We start from the raw sequence: 24,572 nt of genomic DNA, 5'->3' as shown, positions 1-24,572 counted from the left end.
GCCTCCTTTTTGGCGCGCTGGCTTCGTCGAGGCGTTTGGCGAACGATGAACGCTGTTTGTGCGTTGGTGTGTGTTGGTACGAGTATTACTGTGCGGTCGTGCCGCAGCCGCGCGCACCGGCCAGATCTTTCCGCCGCGCAACCGTTGTCACCGCTTGGCATCATCGTCCCGCCGCCACGGGGTCGTCAACCAGGACGCCAGCAGGGGCCCGGGACGCCTCCCAAGCTCGTCGACGCCCCCACCAGCCCCTGTGTATCAACTCATCCACAGACTCCGCCCGCAGAATTCTAAAGTGAGACCGTCACAGTTTTGTTTTGTTCACTTATTGCGGAGTTTAGATTTGTTGCATCATTTTCTTTATTTTTATGATGGCTGTTTTCTGTTTTGCTTCTTTTAACGTGCAAGGTTTTGGCTCTCCCGATAAGCAGCGGGAGGTGCTTCCTTCTCCTTGCGCGTTCGTCCCAAATTGATGTTTTTTTGTTGTTTTTGCAGGAGACCTGCCGCGGGGGCTCAGCTGTTGGGGCACTCGACTACTGATCCGGAGTTCCCGGGTTCGAAGCCGACCGCGGCGGCCGTATTTTTGTACGATGTGTGCTGTACGATGTGAGCGCACGTTAAAGATCCCCAGGTTGCCGAAATTATTCCGGAGTCCTCCTATACGGCGCCTCTTTCTTCCATTGTTCTTTCACTCCCTCCTTTATCCCTTCCCTTACGGCGCGGTTCAGGTGTCCAATGATATATGACACCGATACTGCGCCATTTCCTTGCCCCAAAAATCAATTATTATTATTATTATTTTGCAGGAGTGTAATTTCCGCACACCTGCAGATGTTATTTTTTTCAATGACGTTTTCACGTTGATGCTTTCTTTTCTTTGACGGACTCGCGGTGTTGTGGCGTGGGTGTTGTCTTTCTAAACCCGGCGTTCCGTGTAGGAGCACATTGTACATCTGAGCACGACGGTCGTGTGCTGGTTGACGTTTGGTTAGACGAACGGAAGATCCGGCTTGTGAATGTGTACGCGCCTCTAACGCTCTCACTTACCAACGATTTATTTTGCTCAATTGCTGCTCTCATTCTCGAGCCTGTGCCACACGTCTTGTGGGGCGACTTTAACTGCGTCCTTGACGCACTGCGCGACAGAGACGGCCCCGGTCGAGGAGCATCCAACTATTATGCTAAAGAATTCGGCAAGCTGGTTCGACAGTTGCACCTCACTGACGAGTGGGTTTCGCTCCACGGCAAGATCTTCGCGGCAACGCGCGTCAGGGGCGGTAGCGCTAGCCAGTTGGATCGCGTTTGTTTGCCGGGCTACGTCGTCCAGGCCCAAGTGTCGTGCGGAATGGTCACCTTTCCGGTGGGCGCTGAAGATCTTAGTAATAATAATAATAATAACTGGTTTTTGTGCGGAAAGGAAATGGCGCAGTATCTGTCTCATATATCGGCGGACACCTGAACCGCGCCATAAGGGAAGGGATAAAGGAGGGAGTGAAAGATGAAAGGAAAAAAACGGTGCCGTAGTGGAGGGCTCCGGAAAAATTTCGACCACCTGGGGATCTTTAACGTGCACTGACATCGCACAGCACACGGGCGCCTTAGCGTTTAGCCTCAATAAAAACGCAGCCGCTGCGGTTGCGTTCGAAAAGTGACCACTTTCCACTTAAGGTTTGTGTGAAGTGTGCCGCCCTAGGCGTTCAGCAACCTCCGCAACATGGCAGTTCGACGCGTCGATTCTGCGACATCCTTGCGGAGTTGGCCAGCTCCATCGCAGGTATCGACGAGGTGTGCCCGGCAGTGTGGCACGACCTCAAGGCGAGATGGCGCGACATTCTCGTCCGCGCAGGCGGAACACTGCTGCGCTCAATCTGTTACGCCGCTGACCTGGGACACGCTAGTAGCAGACGACATCGCAATGCGCGGGCTTCCCGCATTGAGAGCGTCACCATGCCGGACGGCACGGTATCTGATCAGCCTCACGATATTGAGGACTTTTTTCGCGAGCACTTCGCGAGCGCCTTCAGATCACAGGACTTTTGTGAGCGGGAAGGTTTTAGTAGGGACGACACCGCCTTCTGCGGCTCCCTTCCGGAGCCCCCTGACGAGGAAGAAGCAGTGCTCTGTAAGTAAGCCACCATGGAGATTTTTCGCACCTTAAGCTCTATGAACCGAACATCTGTGCCGGGACGAGATGAACTGGTCGCCGGCTTTTACCACACCTTTTTTGACATCTTAGGCGACCTTGTCACTAGGGTGGTCAACACCTTCCTTGGTGAGGGTATTATACCAGCTTCCTTTGCCGAGGGTCACATCGTGCTTGTGCCGAAACAGGGGATGACGTCAGTGAGTACCGCGGCATGGCGAACCGATTACCTTACTTAACACGGATTACAAGTTGGTCGCTTTGCCCCTGGTCGGGCGCTTGCGCCCTCTCTTGCCTGGCCGCTTTGACTTCATGTCCCTAAAACTCACACGGGACGCCGGACTCACACGGGACACACGGGCTGCCCAGCAGTTTCGTTGCCACAGTGCAGCCGATTAATTCCGGCGTCACCGCGGAGCTCTAGTTGAATGGTCCAATCTGCGCACCTTTTCAGGTGAGCGTGTGTGCGTCAGGGGTGCCCCTTGTCCCCGTCACTGTTAGCCCTGTCATTGGACACGTTGATGTGGAGTGTGGCTCCTAATGAGCGCATCCGTGGCTTTCCAATGACAGGGGAAGAAACGGTGCTCGTATCGGCTTACGGCGAAGACATCTCGATGTTTGTACGGGACACGCGGATCCTGGAGATTTTTCTGTGCACTTTCGACGCATGCGCATCCTTGTCAGGCGCCCAGCTCAACGCCGGAAAGAGCCACGCCCTTCGCTTAGGGGGTTTCTGGGATCCTCTCCCCATTCCCGTCCCCTTTGTGGACCGCGTCCGGGGTTTGGGAGTATTTTTCGACGGTACCGGAGTGTCGCCCAGGACATGGGACGAGGCTGTGCAGCGTACTACCGACGCACTTTCGCGAACCTTGCGCTTCGACCTCTCGATGGAGGCAAGGCTCGCGGTTATCAAGAGCCAAGCGTGCGCCTATGCTTTCTACGTGGCCCGCGTGGCGGTAATCCCACGCCGTGCTGCGGCCGCCTCGCGTCCCTGGTGGGAGGAGGAGGAGGAAAGGCAGGGGGCGTTTTCCTTTGGGAGGGCGGCACCGCACAGGTTGCTCGCAGCCTGTGCCTGTTTCTGGAGTCAAGGGGCGGACTTGGACTGCCCTGTATAGGGACTGTCGCCCGAGCGCTGAGTACGGTACAAACAAATAAGGACACACCGGCGATGGACCACCACCTCATGCATCTGTGGGAGGCCAAGAGGGCTCTCTCTAAGAGATGGTATAGACAAAAACATAATCGGATATTGAAACTTAGAATAGCGGGTCTCAGCAAGCAGGCTGAGGAATACGCGACGTCTCTCGCAAAGGCAATGGTTAGCCAAGTGTAACACCATGAGCGGCACTCTCGGTTCGAAGAGCGCGTGGAGCTTAATGAGGTGCCTCATTGAGCCGAGTCAAACGAGGTTCGAGAACAGGAGAAACTTAACACGAGCATTACACGTGTTTCAATGTACAAATGAACAACTTGTTAGAGCGCTAGAACACAATTAAATATGCACCACGGTATACCAACACAAGGACGCACGGATATACACCGGGGACGAAAATGAGGAGCTGGATGCGAAATTCACTTACATGGGAGGTCAAAGCGGCGCTAGCCATTATGAAGAGAGGCACGGCATCGAGAGATGACCGCATAACGGTCAGTTTTCTGGGAAACCTCCGCGACAAAGCTATCGAGGACCTCATAGGCTTCATCAATAAGATATGGGAAGGGGAACAAATATCGGTAAAATGGAAAACATCAATAGTGACTGTCATACCCAAACCGGGTAAGAAAATCAACACGGACAATTTAAGACCCATTTCCGTTACGTTGTGCGCTAGCAAGCTCATGGAAACGATGGTCAGGAAAAGACATACGAGTCATGAAAAAACAATAAAAGACCTCTGAGTACATAGAGGACGAGGAGCTTTTCTGTACAGCCATGTTCGGCTTCCCGACATGCTTGTTAGCACAAGACGTGCTTTTACAACTTAGTAGGGAAGTCATACGCCCGCTTTACGGCAGTCAACGGGACATAGCTATGTTAGCTTTGAATTTGAAGGGAGCCTTTGACAACGTTAAACAAAGTAAGACACTACAGAATCTCAACACCACAAACTGGGGAAATCGGACTTACCAGTACGTCACGGATTTTCTCATGGACAGGAATGCCTACATCAGGATAGACGACAGTAAATTCGGACCCATAGAGACGGGAACACGGTGCACGCCTCAAAGGGCGGTAATGTCGCCTCTGCTCTTCGACATAGCCATAATGGGCCTACCCAGGGGTTTAACGCGGTAGATGGCTTGAGGCATGCAATCTACGCGGACGACTTCACTCTGTGGTGGATGGGTGGCAGTGTTGGGCATGTAGAGGATGCCTTGCAGGAGGCAGCGTCAGTGGTACATAAGTATGCCAAAGAGTGTGGCCTTAGGTGTGCACCCACGAAAGCAGAGCTCCTTCATATCACGGGGTTAAACAATCGGCAAGCAACATTCAGATATACATAGATGGAACTTAGGTCTCGGAGGTAGAAAATGTCCGCCTGTTAGGGCTACAAATAAACAAGAAAGGCATTGATGCCATAGCGACCAACAAACTGAAGTCCACGCGCGAGCAAATCTGTAGGATGATTGGCAGGGTATCTGGCAAGCACGGTGGATTCATAGAAAAGGAGACGTTACGCCTGGTGCAGGCTTTCGTCATTAGCCGAATAGCATATGTAGTGCCCTAGCTCAAACTGCGGCAGAGCGACAAGAAGAAATTAGATGTAGTAGTCAGAGGGCCATCAAGAACACGCTTGGACTCCCCTTCAAGACATCCACTGATAGCCTTCTCCAGCTGAGAATGCGCAACACGTTGGAAGAACTACTCGAAGCTCTCCAAAAAACCCAAATAATGCGGTTATCAGCGAGCAATGTTGGTAGACAAGTCCTCGAGGATCTGCACATAGCGCTGCCACCAAAAACAGAAGACAGAGCGCGCATTCCCAAGGACTGGAGGGATAAACTACTAGTTAAATCAATACCAAAAACATGCTTCCCGAGCACAATCAAGGTAGGAGAGGAGCCAGAGCTAGAACGATAGAGAAGTATTAAGGCAGCAAAAATGGCACGGATGATGTAGACGCGGTGGGCCCTACGCAATAGGGCATCTGCACCGTCGCGGTCATACACGAGGGAAAGCAGGTGGATGGACTCTCGGTGAAAACTAGTAAAGTAGCGTTAGCCGAGGAAGGGCCGATAGCGCTGGCAGCCACTCACTCCTATGCCACGCACATAATTTCTGATTCTCAACACGCGTGCCGAATTTATATAATAGGAAGAATAGCCCCGCTTGCCAGCAGGATTTTAGCAAACGCGCAACACATCTCAATGCAGGAAAGAAAACAAATTGTATGGGTGCCCGGACTCCAGGGAATAGAAGGGAGCGAGACTGCTCACACAGGCGCCAGAGCGTCTCGCCCCCGGAGTTCCGAGGCGTTCCGCGTTTTGCATTCATCAAGGAGGAAAGACGATGGCCACTTTTTGCTGGTTCCTTTTCTTGGGAATATAAACGCCAGATCACCTTTAAAGGCAGTTTTAGGATTCCTTACTCGCGAAAGGTAGCCAACATCTATTCTTGTTTCCCTCGCGGCCTGAGAATATCTGTGTATCATTTACTGGACTTTTGTTTTTGCTTTACCCGCTGGCGTAGACGGTTGAGCTCTGAGCAAAGGTAAGTCGAAAAAATGTCTGACGGGTACCCGACAAGATCAATTCGAGTTCTTGGCAGTCGTGCATGCAGGAGAAATGCTGGGCAGCTCCAGTTGTGGCATGCGGCGTGAAACGGCGAACGCCGATGTATTAAGGTAATGTCGGCCGCGAGGGACGTTTCTCTAGAGTAGCACCTTGAACGAAGCTCTCGAGAACTCTGTCAAACCGCTCTACTTGACCGTTTGCTCGCGGGAAGTAGACCAATGAATGCCGCAAGCGGATGCCGCTATCCTGCAGGAAAGCTTCGAACTCCTGGGATGAAAACTGCGGCTCGTATTCGCAAACAGTTTCTTCTGGGTAACCTTCGCGCGCGAACACTGATACCAAAAAGCTTGTGACTAGCAGTGTTGTGGCTTCACTGTAGAAGTTCACTTCAAGCCACTTAGACAAGTAGTCTACCAGCGTGATCGCATATCGGCAATTGTCTGGCGCTTTCTCAAATGGGCCATCAATGCCCACGTCCAGCTTCAACCAGGTTTTGTGCGGTAAGGGAACCGGTTTCGTCTTTCGTAATGCAAGAAGATAGATGGGCAACTGAAACCGTTTCGTCTAGCAAGTCCTCTCTTCCTGAGGAAATGACACGGGCTGACGAGAAAGCGCCCCTGCTACTTTATTTTTCGAGCCCTTCCGGTACTGCACTGTATAGTTTCACCGTAGTAGGTGCAAAGGACGCCTTCCTATCTATATATCTTCTTCGTTATATATTTTTTGTAGCTGCGAGTTCTAAGACATAATGACCTAGCTTCAAAGAGTAAGACAGTGCCGGTTGAGTTATCATAAAACGCTTCCTTCCTAATCTGCTTTTTCCAGTATCGATACAGTTTTACACTACGCTTCTCTTCCATTGATTCTATCCAATTCTTACCTTCCGCGTTTTTAAGCTCTCGTTTAATGCTCTTTCTCTCTCCGTCCTGTTGTTTGGCATATTTAAACTGGTTCACTTTCTAGTTCTTTTCGCCAGTGTGGAGTCAACACTCTTTCTGTAAAGGTGTTTAAATACCTTAGCTGCCCAACTGCTATCGTCCAATTTCCTCAGACGGTATTCGTACAGTATTTTACTCTGAGCTTCCCGTGGTTCGAGCGATGCCCAGCCCATATTCCCTTGCACTGCCTCGTTTGTGGTTTTCCCGAAGGCACATAGTGCAAATATTCCATCAGCTATCTTATTTACTTCTAATCTCCACTGAACTTCTGCGCTTAAGCACAGAACCGCATTCCCGAAAGTAAGCCCCGGCACCATTATTCCTCTCTAATATCTCTCCGTGCTTCATACCTGTTGTACCCACACAATGCCCTATGTTTCATTATACAGGCATCCTCCGGTGTTTTGCTATGAGAGAGGGTTCGTGCTTTTCCGTGTACATTTGCCCTTCGTTTACCCATACACCGAGATATTTGTTTTCGGCCACTCGGGGTATTTCAGGTCCTTGTATGGTAAGCTGCTGATCAGTTGCATCGTTGAAAATGATCACACCTGACTTAATCGCGCTAAAACTGAAACCTAAACTGCCTCTTTCGTCGGCACAGCAATTAACCAGTGTTTACAAATCTTCCTGTCTATCTGCTAATAGTACAATATCGTCCCTACACATTAAACACAGAAGTCGTTGCTCAATAACCTTTCTGCCTAATCTGTACGGCAGATTATAACCTAGATTGCTTCCTAGTAGCCTTTTTCGATACTTACCACATAAAGCATGAACAGCAGCGTCGACAGAGGACAACCTTGTCTTAATCATTTGTGTACCTCGACAGTTGTCGTACTCTTAATTCCTTCCCATGCTATTTGAACTTTATTTTCTCGATATATTTCCTGTAAAAATCAATTACCTCATGACCGATACAATCACCTTCTAGTATGCTCCACAGGAGTTCCCTGTTCACGTTCTCGTATGCACCGCTTATGTCTAGGAAGGCAACTACAGAGGTCTGTTTTCCGCCTGAGCTCCTTCTATGCACCGGGTAAGCACGAAACGGCTACCGTCTAAGCGCCTACCATTTCTCAACCCGTTCTGAAGTTCTCCGAGTATTATATTACTTACTGCCTCCATCACCAACCTGTGTATAACTGATGTTATCGTAATCGGTCGAAAGCATATTATGTTCGTTTTATCGCCTTTCCCTTTATAAATCAAATTCATTTCACCCTGTTTCCAGCTATGTGCATCTGGCTTATTTGTTATGACTGCCTCCAATGCTTTTACCAGCGCTTCCTTGCCTCTTGGGCCAAGTTCACTAATTAGCATGATTGGAATTTCTTATACCTCTGCGGACGTGCATTTTGGAATATTTGGTGCAGCCTTTTTCAAGTCAAGATTGGTCCGTTCTAAGCTGATTTCTATTGTGGTGTCCTTTGTTGCTCTCTCAATTGGGGCGATTACCCTTCGACTTTACTAAATGACTCAGCTATAATCCATGCAATGTAGTTCAGAGCGCCATATCCCTTTAAACACTTTCGCTCGGCATCGTGAATCTATTCTTGCTTTCTGTGATTCGCCTTGCCCCGCAAGCTTATATGGTTCCAGATTTTTCTCGGCCCCCGTTTAGTTGCATCGCGAACTACAGCCAGCCAGCGATCAGAGGACTGCTTTACTTTCGCCTGGACGAGGATCTGCGCTTGCTGCTTCTTTTGTCGATAAGATTCCCATTTTTGACCTATTTCCTCTTCAGATAACTGCGCCCTCTTTGCTTCTCTGTGTACCCGTGATGCCAACAGTCTTTGTTCGATGGCCTCCCTAATTTCCTGATTCCACCAACTTCGTGGCTTCCTCTTCCTTCACCAGAAGTTTACTCCTTTACTTCTTTTATTTTTATGCTAATGAGTAATTCTAACTGATTATAACATCAGTTTTTCCAAAGGACGTTTCTCTATTCCTTCCTCTATGCCGGCCTGTTACGAGCCGGATAGCATGGCCAGTTCTTTTGATGCAGGGTAGCGTTGTTAAGCCGAAGCAAGGTGAGGAAGGATATAAGCTGACATTGGCGAATACGGAAAACACATAAGGGTTTACTGGCACTTAAGGAAACTTATTAAAATCTTTTACGAAAGAAAGAACAAATAGTCAAGAATTAAGAGTTCTTAGCGTCGAGCGACTGGATGAGCCTTGTCGCCAAGGCCCAATGAGTTCGTTCCTACTCAGGACGCTCGTTAAATATACTAAGGCTCCGCCCCTTTCACCAAGCGGTAGCTAATTGAACACGAGGCACAGATCGCAAGAGTCTCCGCACATAGTTCGCGGAGCCCCGTGGGAATGGGCGACGAGGATTCGGAGGTCCGCTGCTACTTCGTCCGAATCTGTCAGTCACGGTTAATTTAGGGAATGCACAGTTGTCTTCTACCGCCGTCGTCTGACTACAGTCGGCCTCGTCTTGTGAAAAAACAAAGGGAAGGTTATCTCCCCCACTTCCTGAGAACGTGGGAAAGATTCCGCCGGAGGGTTCCCAGCACATTTTTTTTTCCTAGGGTCCTCGTGGCACCAACGATCGCTCGAAATTGCCGCTACCCTGTGGTCATCACAGTCGATGAATCTTCGCTTTAATCGCCGGTCTGGATACCGTTCATAACAGCCCGCTAATAGAGCTATTTGTTCGTCTTTTATTTTGCGTACTCTTTTTGACTTTCCTGCATGTATCTTTTGAAAGGGCTCCCAATTGTAGACAAATACGCTTATGATCACTCCGAGGCTGTACTTCCCCTGTTCGTTTATTTACATTATTGCGAACTCGCTATACATCCCCTGCGAGATTAAGCAGTAGTCTATGGACGTTTGCCTGTTACGGAATTCCTACGGGATTTGTCCCTCACACTTAGTTTCTCTATTTACAATAACAAGGATGTGTCTCTCATAGAAGTCTAGCATCAACTTCTCGTTACAGTCAGTGTATCAATCCAGATCCTCGATATGACCATTAATGTCACCCAGCATAATAATATCGGCACCTTCTCCAAACTACTTTATATCGTTTATGAGACACTTAACTAAATCGATGTTTTCTTGCCAGGATTTGTCCCCTGTCCCTATAGAAACTACTCCTAGCCATGTCCTTTTACTGGCAATTGCATCTGATACCCAGCCAATTTCCTTGCAAGTTGACTTTATTCTTTGCCAATTTGTTCCTTGATGTATCAGCATACCTACTCCTCCCTTCCTCCCCGTTGTTGTTCGGTTGCTCCCTTCCCAGATGTAGCCATTATTAAACAGTGGATCTTCTAGATCTAGGAGATGTGTCTCGCATAGCCCGTACACACCTACTTCTTCGTCATTTAACTGCTGTTCTATTTCTAACCACTTCGCTCTCTTTATGTTTATGTACCTGATACTGGTGTTAAAAATTATTTTGCGTTGTTTTCTTCCAGGACCTACTAGTGGCCATTTTGTTGGGGTCAGCCGCCATTGTTACAATTTCTATTTTGCCTCTGCCTACCCCTACGCCCTGAGCAGCAGTGAACCCCTTAAACAAGCTACTGCCCGGCCTGCCGGGCGCCAGGCGATCTCTGCTCCTAGCCTTCCACTAAAATAGATGTCATATCGTGTAAACCTCTGGCAAAGCCTGCTCTATGCACTTCCCTGTTTATGTCTGCCGCTTCAAAGCATTTCTCCTTGCTTAACTACATTATCTCTCGATTAACAGCCACAAAGTCCTTGGTAACTTCTCTGTTCCGTCCTTGCACCTCCGAAACTCTGCACACCACTATCTGGACTTGCTGTGCTATCGCCATTAAATCGTCAACTTCTCCGCTAATTTTTCCACTACTTTTCCGGCTTCACCTTTCAGGACACCATTTAGCCCCGCTGCTACCACTACCAAATTGCGCTCTGCAACATTATCAGAAAGTTCGTTTTTGTCTCTTAAAGTACTACTTGCATTGTCCCCCCTGGGAATGCCGCGACTGCTATCGGCTTATCATCTTTCCACACTCCGTTATAGTTCTTTTGCATCTCCTCATGTTTGAGTCAGCCCCGAAAAGCACTAGGGCATTCTCTTCCTCCCTCTTAACTTTCCGATTATGATGCCTCTTATCAATGACTGTGACCTCACTGCTTGCGGTTAGCTTGTTGCTCTTCTCTTCATCCCCTCCAGACCTCCTAGCTGCCACGTGTGCGTAGCTGTTAATGTCTGAACCTGCCTGACCTACTTTATTATCGTTGTCCATGCCAGCGCAGGCCCCATTCACGTGGCTGGCGCTGGAAGGTCCGCCAATGTGGCTTCACTTGGCGGTGTTAGCCATTTTTGCGTCCAACAATTGACTAAGCTGTTCTTGAAGTTGGCGCTTCTCTGCCCGCTCTGCCTGTACCTCTATTTCTGAACAACCATACGTAACGATAAGTTGGTGTTTGCCTGGTCCGCCCTTTCAAGGCGTGCACTTAATTCAGAGCAATTGCACATAAAATTCGCGTCTTCAGCCTCCTCTACAGATTCCAACCGCGTTTCCTTCACATTCACCGACGCCTCACACTCCTTGCATTTAACCTTCAGTTGCTTGACCATCTTTGCAGCATTCGTTTATAGCTTCCACCAAATGCTAGAATATATAGAGGCTAAAAAGCCACCTGCAAACAAGTGCTCAAATAAAACACAGCCTACCGCAAATGCTGAACTCCAAGGAAATGAATATCTACGTTTCTAAAAAAGTTAATTCACAAATGAGCCCTGAAAATGTATAGCTGCCGGTCGGAAAAGACCCGGCCGTTAGGTCACTGACCAGCTCTTTCGCGAGCACTTCACCGAATTAGCCTAAATCTAACCTCTCAAAATATTGAAGGACAGAACTGTGTGGGCGCGAGCGCCATCTATTAAGGGGCGCTCTTCGCTCCGGCAGCGCCGGTCACCACGAGATAGGTGGCTTGGCGGCCATTTTCTATATCGCGGGCATTTTCTTGCTCCTTCGTCCGATGATCCGCCTCCGGCAGATCTAGTCACATCTCCCAAGCTTGAAAAATGGGAAGCTGTTCTCGCCAGCCCGGACCCGGAAGGTCAGTCTCGGGCCACGGCAAGACCGCAGGAGGTCACCGACAGATCTGAACTGCCGACTACCTGGAGCGGCTGAAGTTACTTAAGAAGATCACCATCATCCTACCAATAAAGTTCTCTCTTTCTCCTGCTCCTTCGTTGCCCGGAGCGGTGGCTCAGTGGTTAGGATGCCCGGCTACTGAGCCGTAGCACCCGATTTCGAACCTACTGCGCCATTTCCTTTCCCCAAAAAAACAATTATTACTATTATTATTCCTTCTTGCGCCATTCGCCTCGAGCAGGGGCCGTACCTTGCCTGAACTTGAAGGTAAAATGGATGGAACCAGCCGTTTTCTGGGTTTCTACATCAGGAATAGCGCTTTCGCTCCAAAACCTATTTATACAGCATTGATGTGCGACAGAAAAGGGTAGCGACGCTTTCAGAAGAGATCCCCTATCCGCCATACAGCATCACTTTTTAGAAAACATCAGCTTCTGACCTTTTGCAATGGCTTTCATAAAAACAAGCCTTCGCAATGTATCATCAAATGAAGATCAACCCTCCAGCGTTCTTAAAGATATCTTAAGAAAACCCACACCTATAAATCGCGAAATATTGCATGCAGGAAAGAAAAGCAGAACGAATTATTGTGTCTAAAGAGTATCTTACGAAGTCCTAGAGGTTTTTAACAACTATCCTTTTCACAATCACTTGAACAAAACGCACCTTCCACGGGTTTTAACATAATTTTGAGTATTTATCGTCGATGCAAATTTAAAGATTGTCTTGGAGTATATTGATTACTTCAATTCTGTTTTGCATATGTATTTATTTTTTATTCAAATTGCATCATTTTTGCGTAATGTTCTGTTTCAAGTGGCATCTTGAAAGTGTTGATGAATTGGGCTTAGTGTGCAGTATTGGTTTGTGGTTCATGGGGATTTAACGTCCCAAAGTGACTCAGGCTATGCGGGGCGCCGCAAGGGAGGGCTGTGCAAATTTCTACCAAATGGGGTTGTTTAACGTGCGCTGATATCGCATAGTACACGGGAATCTAAAATCTCTCCTCCATCGAAATTCAACCGCCGTGGCCGTGGTCGGACCCGCGTCTTTCGGCTCAGCAGCCGAGTTCAATAACCACTGAGCCACCGCAGCAGCAGTGTTCCGTATTGATACTCCTCTACTTGATTATGTATTTCAAGCATGCGTCAAATATTAAGGTGGGAAAGGGGCTGGCTCTTTTTTTAGGAATTTCATTTCCTTTGCCCCAATCTGCTACACATTTGTAGTTGTCAGAAAAACTTCGCTTCTTACCTTTTAAATCAAGCACAAATCTCCTGAATTCCAGCAGCATAGCCGAAATTCTAGTTATCGCCACATGAAATGCACAATCAGTACACCAAAACTGAATTGATTATAAGTTCAGTGTGGCAGTGCGCAGCGAATCTCGTTAAGATGAGTTATGCGATACTTAACACTGCGAATTTCTTCGTAAGTATTGTAATAGGCGTGCTTTATTTAACGACCTAAAGTCCGGCAAACTAATCCCGACCGCCGTGAATACAGTCCCCTTAGTTCAGACTCCTTTGGAATTATCCAAGTTTTAGAACAGGTAGCCAGCGTCCTTGACCGTCGTTTTTTGTCTCTTCTTCCTTCTCTTCCGAGATATTTCAGCACAATTGGCGATTTCGAAGAGGTCATAATTATCGAGTTCTCGCAAACTGCGCCCCGCATTCCACCAGCAGCCGCTGGCCCAGATGGTGTCAATTCTTCTTTGACTAAAATTTTGTTGGAGAACTCACCGGACGACTTACTGGCACTAATAAATTCCTCTCTTAAAGAGCCATGGATTCAAAATTAGTGGCGTCTTGCGATGGTTATTCCTTTACTTAAAAAGAAAGGAGACTGTTACGTGTTAGACTATATAAGGCCGATTGCTATAAAGTCGAATCTGGAAAAGCTGACTGAAAGGGTGTAGCATGGCCGAATAATGTCAATCATGTCACAGAATGGGTTGTTGAACTTTTGCAAATAGGTTTCAGGCAAGTATGCTCAATATGGTGTGCGCATACAAACCTTGAAAGCCGCATACAATTAGCTAGTCGCGAAAGCAATAAGCAGCACTTATTACTCTTGATGTGGCGAAGGCTTGTGACAGCTTCGAGCCCTGAACGTTGTTGCAAAGTTTGCAGGTTGTAGAACTTCCGAGCTGCTTTGTGGCATGGGTTTCTAAATTTCTGGCTGATAGAAAATTTTACTGCTTCCAGAACAGTGTCCCCTCTGGCATTTTTCTACAGGCGGGAGGAGTGCCCCGGGGTGCGGTCCTTTTCCGTACCCTTTTGAACATATTGCATGACTCCGAGCTAAGGGTCAAAGCCTCCCAAGAGGCCTGTGATCTTCCCTCATCATGTGTTTGCTTTATGTTTGGGCATGTCCAGGTTATGAACTTTTTCTTGTATGTTTTAACACCTCTTGGTACCATGTACTCATGAGTTCGATATTGTGTTATCTCGTTGTCTGTAGGTCGAGAGAGATGGAGAGAGAACAAAAATTTATTACTTAAAAGGAGACCGGAGTGGATTGTCTGTGGGGTCCTTGGTCCAGATCTTCCAATAGCTTGCGCCGACGTTTTGGTGATGGCAACAGCGCCTCCTAATCTTCCAGGGTGCCACTAGCCCGCGACACCTCCTATTGCTCTAGCACAGCGTTATGCGGCTTTGAGTGTGTAGCTCCCCTCGCGCCGCGCTCGGCTCGCAGGCCATGGCGCGCGGCGCCGGACAAGAAAGGGGAAGTTTGGCTAGGCCGCCGCAGCGCGAGCGGCGCAAATACAGTTCGAACCACTATGCCGTCGGAGCTGGTTCTTCCTCGCCATAGCTCCGACAGATTTGGCGACCCGGCTTCGAACACGCAACCACATCCTCCTCCATGGATTCCGCTGGCTCTTCTGCCCAGCCTACCAGCGGCGACATGCCCCCGAACGCTCAGCCTCTTGGTGTTTCGGTGGCCGCGTTCCATTCCAATCAGCCTGCTGCCATTTTGGACCAATAGCCACCGCGCCTGGCTCCTGCAGGTTGAGGCGCATTTCCCGCTGCGACGTATCACGAGCCAGGAGACCAAGTTCCTCCACTTCGTGTCGTCCTTGCCTCCTGACGTCGCTGAGGACTTAGAGGACGTCATCAGCTCGTCGGACTCGGCTCGATCCTTCGGCACGTTGAACGCGGCTATCATCGACCGCAAGTCAGCGTCCGAGTGCAGCAAACTCGAGCTCCTCCTCAGCGCTACAGAGCTTGGTGAGAGCCGCCCTTCGCAGCTCTTCCGTCGCATGCGACATCTTATGAGAGACTCCGCTGCTCAGCACGACCCACTTCTGCGTGAGTTGTTCATGAAGCGTCTTCCCCAACACATGGTCCCCAACCTCGCAGCTGCAGGTGATGTTTTATTAGACAACCTCGGTGAACTCGCTGACCGTATTGCGGACTACGCACGGCTCCCCAACATCAGCTCTGTGGCCAGTCCACCTCCAACTACTGCCGCTGACTCCCAGCTTGCCAGCATCGAAAGTCGACTTCATGCTCTTGCCAGGCGGCTTGATGACTTCACGCCTTTGCCGCGCCGTTTTCCGCCGGGGTTCAGGCCATGTAGCCGCACTCCGGAATCCCAACCATCTGACGAGCGGCCAGCCACTTCGCTTTCGGCTGTTTGCTGGTGCAACCGGATCATGAGGCAGCTCTGCCCGCAAGTGCATACACCAGTGCTCCTGGTCGGGAAACGCTGCGACCGGCCACTGACGGCGGCAAGTGGTGCGGGTGGACGGACATGCCGCGTCTTTTCCCTCTCGGGCAAGATTACTGGCACTCGTTTCGTGGTCGACACGGGAGCACAAGTCAGCGTCATAGTGGCTTCTTGGGCAGATCGTCGTCGCAACGAAGAGACCTCCCCGCTCCAAGCGACCAACAACTCGCCCATTCGCACGTACGGCCCACGGTCCCTGACGCTTAACCTCGGATTGCGCCGCACGTTTCGCTCGATCTTCATTATCGCTGACGTCTCTCAAGCTGTTCTCGGTGCGGACTTCCTTTTCGAGGTGTGCGTGTTTTGTGTGCGGTGGGTCTTTTAGTAGCTAGCACGCAACGCAAGGAACGCTGTCAGCGCACCGCTGCCTACAGACCGTGTTGTTCGTCGATGCAAGGCTGGAAAAGTCATGCACAGGCCCGCCCGACCTTATAAAGACTCTACAGAGTCTGCTCAACTTCCCAAAATGGAACCCGAGCTCCCCTGGTGGAATCGGTGTGTCAGAAGTAGGATGCAACCCTTGTTGCCAGCTCTGCACTCCAGGTGTAGCTGCGCTTGCGACCACGTGTGGGCGGCAAGCCGTTCACAAACCCGGCTTTTGAACCCCACAGTGAGACAACTGTGGCATCAACAACGGCCACTCTGGAGCACCAGCAGAAATGCTTCTTCACCAAGGCGTTCCCAGAGGGCAGCAGCCAGGAGCAGCTGTTCCATGGGGTGGTGCAGGAGCCCCTAGACGCATTCATTGAGGGCAGAAACGTGCTGCTCTTTGCGTATGGTCCCACGGCCGGTGGGAAGACTCACACCATGCAAGGGCCATACATTGACCCTGGCATCGTGCCCTGCACCTTGGACCGCCTCTTCCATTTGCTTGGCACCCAGATATGCCAGGGGGCACCCGTGCGGCCAGACTGCTCTGACGAAGTAGTTCAGCTCAGCACCACTGAAGAGGCTGCCGTTTCGCAGCTCAAGAACCAGCTGCTCGGCGAGTAGTGTGCCTGCAGTGCAGCGGACTTCAGCACTTTCCACTTGCCTTGCAATGGCAGCGATGCTTCACTCTTCCTGTCGCGCTCCAGCGCAGACAGCAATTACTCCGCTGGGCAGGTTCTGCTGCGGCTGTCCTTTTACGAAATCTACAATGAGGGAATCTATGACCTGCTGCTCCCTTCAGCACAGGCATCCTTAGTTTCTTCAACCTAGCCATCAACATGCAAGCTCATCTCCTCATATACCTGACCACGCACCTCTTCGTCAACGACGAAGACCGAGGACCCCATACAGAATAATAGTATTGATAACAATAAAGATCATAATAATAAACTTTAGTAACATACGATTTCCATAGGAGCAATACATGATACGCCTACCAAAGCCTGAGTGGGCTTGAGGGGCAGGCCAGGCAAGCGTCTGGAATGAAATGGCATACCGCGAACACCACAGTTTGTGTTGAAGCAATTCAAGCAGGAACAATAGAAGACTAGTACTAACTGCAATGCCGATAGAAGATATAAAAACCAACAAACCACTTACCACTTACACTGTTTCTAGTGTGAGGTAGCGCGCCTAATACAGAGAAGCCAAAGAGGGCCATGTACTGATATATTACATCAAAACCGTCTATATTCGCAAGCAAAAGTAAACAATAACATTTGCGATCGGAACTGAAATGGAAAAGAATTGTTCATACACCAGCCGCTAGCAGGACATGAAAATCATGAATTGATCTCTTGGCGCTCTATTCTTACGGGTCAGCAGAATAAGTGGCATGACCGTTTAGCCTCTAAGATTCCGATTTTATGCAGTTAGGCGGGATAAAGAAAGGTTGAAGGCTAGATTACTAAAGGTTAGTATGATGAAGAGTTTGTTTCAGTTTGAGCTTTATTTTTCCGCGAAAAGTACTTCCCTGCAGTTTACCTAATAGATTGTGGAGGTCGCCCAGGAAGGTGATTGCGGCCACATTTATTGAGGGCTGCCGCAGAGGAGATAGCTGTGGAGCGGCGGCGGCAGCGTCTGACTCTGGCGAAGGTAGGTAGGCCAGTAGGCCTCAAACAATGCTGGCACATACCCATTGCGGGGTAGTGGCCAAGACACTGGCGGTTAATTGCTGGACAAAGGAAAGTTTTGACGGGAAAATGAGTGGTAATAGCATGTAGGCTGATAGATTGCAAGACGCCAGGACAGGGGTCATGTTCCCGAGCGTGTTCCCGAGCGCGTGCTGGGGATACCTCGTCCTTTTCGGTATCAGGCGCACTGCCAGCCGTGCGGGGCGCTTCAAATTGTTTCTCTCTCTCTCGGTCTGGGCCAATAAACAAGAAGCTAACCCAACCACCTTCTCATGATTAGGTGGTACAAAGGACACTAAGAAGACATATAAAAAAGGGCAAAAAACAGCAGACATGGTTCACATAGCCTGGACATGCCCAAACATAAAGCAAACACATGACGTGGCAAGAACAGAGGCTTCCGTGCAGACTCTAACCCTCAGCTCAGACTCCACTAGACATGTTGGGATCCAACAGGCTGAAGTCGCCGCTCGGACACAAGAGCTCCGAGGCGTCGTCTAAGCGGATAAGACACCCCACCCTTCCTTGTTGGATAATAAATTTATTTCAATCAATAAATGGGCCGCTTGATGCCAGATGTAATGAATGTTTATTCGTTCCCTCGTAAAGGAAGTTCCGCAACAGGTAATAGTCCCCAATGCAGAGTCGCAGCGCGGGGCCCGGACCCAGAGGAACGGAGATGAGGCTCACTGGTCGCGTGGAACGGTGAAAAACTTATAGTCCAAGAGCCCAACGATATTTGTAACCTTTAGTCACATCACACCTGAACACCAATTCCAAAGTGCGCATCTACAAGGACAAAACACAAGACCGTCACTGAACTGAAACCGGAACAAAAACCCACAATTCAGCAAAGAGGAAGACGATCTTCACTCGGAAAGCGTGGCGGGTGCAAAGGAGCCAGCATGCTCTGCTTGTACACCAGTCCGAAGCTGAAGATAAGGCGACGTGGAAACAATGGAACGCTGCGAGGCCCAGCCGAACTCCACGACGGCCACCATGGAGAGCGAAGGCTCGCGTGCGCGACCGCTTCCCGTCCGCTTGGGCGGCCACAGCAGCAACACACACGCGTTCCACGGCGGCGACAATAAACAGTACGGCCTCGCGTATGCGGCTGTCGCCCATCCCGGAGGGCTATGACTTCCCTGCAGGTTCAGGGTTACCTGAGCTCCCCAACAGATTGTTTCGACAATTACCACAGCGTCAGCCCCTCCAAGGGCTTCGGCACCTCATCGGCGACGTGTGCTTTGGGTGCCCCACGGCCGTTCCTCGGCGGCAGCCGTCCGGCGCGTGCCGTCCCGACAGAGCAGGCGTTTCGTCGTGACCGGACCCACTGCGCCACCCCCGTTCAGGCTTGTACGAGAGCGAGCCTACAATATGTCCTTCACTGGTGAGTCGTCGCGTGGTCGGCGTCGTTCTTTACAGCAGTGGTTCGGCGCTCTGTACGAACGACATGTGCCATATCGCAGTCCACGAAGCTACTCGTTGACTAGTGGTGTTCATCATCTTTCAAATCCTTGAGACGCCAAGAACACGTCGTGACTTCGCCACACATGTCGTTTCACGGCACACAGCCAAACAGTGCAGACAGTACCACACTGCGGTGCCAAGAGCGGCTGCTTTCGCAGGCACATGAATGCGACACGCCGTACAGTGCCCCAAGGAGTCGTGAGGAGCGGCAACGTCACCTGCCGCGCAAGACCGGCTATATAGGGAAGCCAGTATTATCTGGAAATGGAAGAAAGAGTTTAGAAAGAACACCCAAGCGCACACTCAGCTCGTTTTGTCACTGTCTTGGATAAATATGGCTTACAGCAAGCGGCACGAGGTGTTACGTGGAGCGGAAAAAAGAGGACGGAGGCGCATCGCATCGAGGACAAAACGTCGTAGTCAGTCCAGGCGCAACCGGCGCAGTGCATCCGGAATCGCGCTCCGCGCTTTCACCGATCTTGCAAAGCATGCTAGTGGAGCCGTGAGAACATCGGCTGTTTCCGACGTCATCAGGCAGGAAAATGTATGTCGTACTAAAACACATGGCAAGCCTAAGCGTTGTGCCCACATGAGCAGAAATCACAGGCACTCACTCGCAAGCTCCAAGATCAGATGCCCCTGCTCACTCAAAAACACACAGGCATCGTCAGAGTAGGGGCCAAGCCAATGCAAGGGTGGAGAAGGGGACTAGCTCTCCCTCTAGCGCTATTTCTAAGGAAGTATCGGGAATGCCAGAACCGAAGAATGCCTGGGCCCGCTGATTCTTCGCTGCCTTGGTTCATGTCTGCCAGAAAGGAGTACGGTTCTCCTACTCCAGTTCGTGGCACTGCACAAGCTCAAGAAGTCAAAGAACCTTACTTGCTGTGCGACGTTTCTCGAAACTTGGAGCACGCCATTCTCGCCAAGGAGGGCAGCTTTCAAGGTTACCCACCTGAGTCTGGAATCCTGGCTTGGGAAGATTCAGGAGGCCGCCACGTTGCTACTTCTGTTCTACCATGGTCGCATGGCCCTAGCGCTTGCGCGGACGTCCAACAGGATTTTGAAGTAGATTTACAGGATCCAACAGTTCATCATCCTACTGAAGAAGATGAGCGTACCGGTCGCTAAGAACCCCAAGGCACCCTTGCTCCACCGCAGGTCCCGTACTTCAAACAAGCGGAAGACGTGAATCTCATAGTTTACCAGTGGCTGCAGGATTCATTTCATCTCGGAAGCGAAGCAAGCAGCATAGACGGGTGCAACCAAGAATAAAACACAATGCTTTCTTTCGACCGGATTGCAGAGGCCAGAGGTGGGTGCAGGTCGGCGGCTGCTGCTCCTTCTGCAAAAGAATTGGAATCATGGGAGCGAGAAACTTTACCCATAGCTTCGGAACCATCTCAAAAAGACTTCTATGAGAGAGACAAAGTATCGATTTCTTTCAACACCATCTGAAGATGATAAGGATCTGCCAGATGTCTCTGAGTGATTTCCCTCTCTACAAGATGCTTCCTGCCAAGGCTGTTCCACATGTGTGTCCGGTTCTGCAAAGGTGGCAAACGTACCAACAGACTGTACGGAGAAAGACGCGCAGCCGACGCCTGTTGCTGGCCCGTGCGTAACCGCCATGAACAATACTGCGTGCGATGCGCGACTGGACTGCTTGAATATGGCCGCGTACACAGCGCTGTACATAATTGAATGTTGCGGAGACGAGGATGCCAAGATGCCTGACCTTGATCACTACAACTTGGGAAGCCTAAACAGCCACCTCTCGTTAGCGTGCGGCATCGAGATGCTGACAGAAGCCCGTAACGCTATTGGGAAAAGCAGCCCCGAGTTGAAAGGCTCGATACGCTTCCTCCGTAATTTAGCGAGGCTGTGCTGGCTGACACCAGATGTATCGGGTACTGACGGGGAGATTATGAAACTGCGAGAACTTCTAAATTGACTGCTCGTTCTAGAGACTGAGTATTACTCTTCCCATACATTTGGACCTGAAGAACCTCATCCACCCCCGTCCTTCTTTTTTCACATCTGCTTTTCTATTCTTGTCTCCAAGTTCGCAGTGTCTTTAAATATATATATTTTTCACACTTGCCGCTTCATTTCTGTGAATTGTTCCAAGAGCAGTTATATGACATAATAAACATTCTAAAACGCAGTGTATATCCAATGTTTCCTTTCCCGTCCCCCAATTATACCTTTTGTTTCAGCGAACGCTTTGAGAGATTCCTAAAAATTCGTTTAAAATTGAAAATTGAGACCTTGTGCGCTGGCTCAGTGCTTATGTAAAATTTCGGATGATTTAGTATGCTTAGGCTAAATGCGAATTAGGTGTGCTCGCTCTTTGGTTTTCGCTTTGGTTCGTGTTCTAAGCTCCGTTGGAGAATGCGATAGCGGTGTGTTCTGGAACCATTCCGGACGGATGGAAGTTGATGAAGACGAGGATATGCAAAACACCCAGCGCGAGACAGGCTGTTAACCACGTGGGATGTTTGGCTGCGATGATGATGGTTCAATGCAGTAGCCAGCGAAGCTGATATGTTCGTGTCGCCGCTGGTTCGAATCCCATTCGCAGATGCAGAGTGTTTCGACATAATGCGAAACGTGAAAACATTTCACAACCTAACAAACAGCGAAATCTGTGAGTGTTGGGAATTGTGGGGCTAGCGGACTAAAAATGAGGGATGATTTCGCGTCAATAGGACAAACGAGAAACCGGTGCGCTAGGACTTCGATTTTCTATTCAGGTTCGGTTCGACGCTCGGTTTTTTAGGTCAAGCACAAAGATCTGTGAAATCGGTGAGTGGGGGGCTTTATTGCTAGCACCCTTAAACTGCGGGTAATGCGTAAGGCGATTGCTTTGGCATATCTCCATATATGCGGAATTCTGTACTTTAATCTGGAGGAGACTTGTGAGAAAATATTAACTGCATTACCGGCTTCCACGGTGCACAGTTTGGTCACAATTCGGGCAGCAGGTTGCGATGACGTAAACATCAGGAGGCCTGGGCAGCCTGGGTGCCCCCACAGATAGATATAGATAGAGAAAGAGGAGGAGAGAAAGGCAGAGATGTTAAGCAGAAAGGGGTTCCGGTTGGCTACCCTGCACTGGGGAAGAGGAATTAGGGGTCTAAAAGGAGGAAGAGAGAATGGGAAAAGGCATAACACACACACACACGCAGAACTCTGTCACAATTTGTCACTCAATTCAGTTGCTCTCATGTAGGCAAATAGTGCCTTGTATGCCTTGCGGGCAGTCGACTGCTGTGGCTGCGGACCCAGGATCTTTTGCTCTGGTAATGGGCGAGGATGGAGGTGGTCCAGGGCACAACACAGTGTATGTCTTGCACTGGCAAACGCAGGGCACTCACAGAGAAGATGAGCGATGGTCTCCTCACAACCACAGCTTTCACAGGCAGGGCTTTCGGCCATCCCCATCCAGAAAGCATAGTGGTTGGTAAAAGCAACACCAATCCATAAACGGCATTATAATGTAGCTTCGCGACGTGCTAAGTTTCGTGGAAGACGAACGCGCAGTCCAGGGTCCAGTGCATTGAGCCGGAAGTTGCAAAACTTTCACGTGTTCCACGCTGAAGGTGCAAGCTCCAGCGCCAAAGGGCGAAGTCCGCACGCAGCGTCAGCTCTTGATATCGGCCTCCTCACTGGAAGTCCGTCGTCGTGAGCAGAACGCGCAGCCGGATTGGCCTGGAGATTACCTTTAATACCACAGTGTCCAGGCAGCCATTGAAAAATCATGTCTTGACCTTTGGATACGGTGCCGTGGTAGAGTAGACGGATCTTAGCAACAAGTTGTTCCTGCGACCAGCGGCCTAGCGCGGCTTGCAGGGCTTGTAGGGCTGCTTTAGATTCGGTGAAAACCGTCCAGTCATGTGGAGGTTCTTGACTGATGAACTCAACAGCAGTTTCGTAAGGCTGCGATTCCGCACCAGTTGAAGATGTTGGATAGGTCGTCTTCCCTTTCATGAAGATGGATCTGGCCGGTATCACCACCAACCCCGAAGAACTGGTCGAGTGAACTGATCCATGTGTGTAAACATGTATGCGGTGACTGTGGTAAGAAAATGCAGATGATGCAATGCAGGGCACTGTGGTCTCCAATGCGCACCCAACAAGCCTGAATTTGTGCACCTTAGGACATCCCCCAAGGACACTACCCAAATACATATCTCCTTAAAAAGTGGCCCCATACACGAGGCCAAAGAGATTCGAATACTCTGGCTCTTCATCCATAACCAAAGAAGAGTAGACACAACATTGCACAAACTCCGCAAAGTTGGAGACCAAGTAGGCCGTATAATCCGTCGCGTCTCCAAAAAGAGAGGGGGTTTGCGAAGCAGAAATGCCGTGCGGCTGGCCCATGCTTTCGTAGTCAGCCGAATCCTCTATTCGGTCCCTTATCTTCCCTTGAGGAAACACGACGAAGACAAAGTTGAGGTAATACTCCGAAAAATAAAGAGGGCACTTGACCTTCCTGTGTCCACCTCAAATGCGAGACTTCTTGCATTGGGAGTGGTGGACACTTTTCAGGAACTCAAGGAAGCCCATCTCACAAATCAATACACGAGGCTAGCCCAAATGAAGTCGGGTCGGCACTTGCTTGCCCGCCTTCACATCAAACATGATTTTCACATTCAGGAGCGGGTCCGAGTGCCCGAAGTCTGGAGACGCGCCGTCCGAGTTCGACCCCTCCACACTAAGATGCACAAGGACGATCATAGTGGTCGTCGTCAGGCTAGGACGGAAGCCTTAGCTCACCACTATGGCAACAAACATGGTGTCTTTTACGTAGATATAGCTGGGCCTACCAACGGGGGGTGGTACACGGCAGCGGTCATACATCAAGAAATACAGGTGGATGGGCTTTCCTTTCGAGCCCGAGGCACAACACAAGCTGAAGAGGTTGCCATCGCCCTAGCTGCTTCTGATTCAAAATACAAACACATAATAACAGACTCACGTTCGGCATGTCGCAATTATGAGGCTGGCTGGATAACTCCACTAGGTGAACTAATACTAAGGAACTGCAGCCGGGATACTGATCCTACACCACGCTGCCTGGTTTGGACTCCAGGACATCAGGGCCTAGCAGGAAACGAAGCTGCAGACGCGGCGGCCCGAGCACTCATTCACCGGGCGTTCCCATTGGCTCCTGAGCACCTGGAACCTGAAGGTAGCTACTTACCTCCTTCAAAGCTATCACATCCTATTATAAGGATAGGCATCGCCTCTACCCGGCCCCTGCAAAGGGACTGGGGAAAGCAAACGAACGCGTTCTACTCCGATTATTCACGACAACAATGCTGTGCCTGGCAGTACTAAAACACTTCGATCCCGCGTTCACTGGCAGGTGCAAACACTGTGGGGAGGTGGCTGACAC

The 24,572-nt window shown here is 50.0% G+C and overlaps 1 protein-coding gene across 1 annotated transcript; it reads left to right on the top strand.

Moving 5' to 3' along the window:
* Nucleotides 1-1,944: 1,944 nt before the first annotated feature.
* On the top strand, nt 1,945-16,628 carry LOC144109828 (uncharacterized). The gene is made up of 4 exons (XM_077642609.1): nt 1,945-2,119; nt 11,803-11,865; nt 13,879-13,885; nt 16,247-16,628. Exons 1-4 carry the CDS (start codon nt 1,945-1,947, stop codon nt 16,626-16,628), a joined length of 627 nt encoding a protein of 208 aa, XP_077498735.1.
* Nucleotides 16,629-24,572: the final 7,944 nt, after the last annotated feature.

This window comes from Amblyomma americanum, chromosome 11 (assembly GCF_052857255.1).
Source record: "Amblyomma americanum isolate KBUSLIRL-KWMA chromosome 11, ASM5285725v1, whole genome shotgun sequence".
NCBI classification, from domain to species: Eukaryota; Metazoa; Arthropoda; class Arachnida; order Ixodida; family Ixodidae; genus Amblyomma; species Amblyomma americanum.
This window is presented reverse-complemented; position numbering and strand designations above follow the sequence as displayed.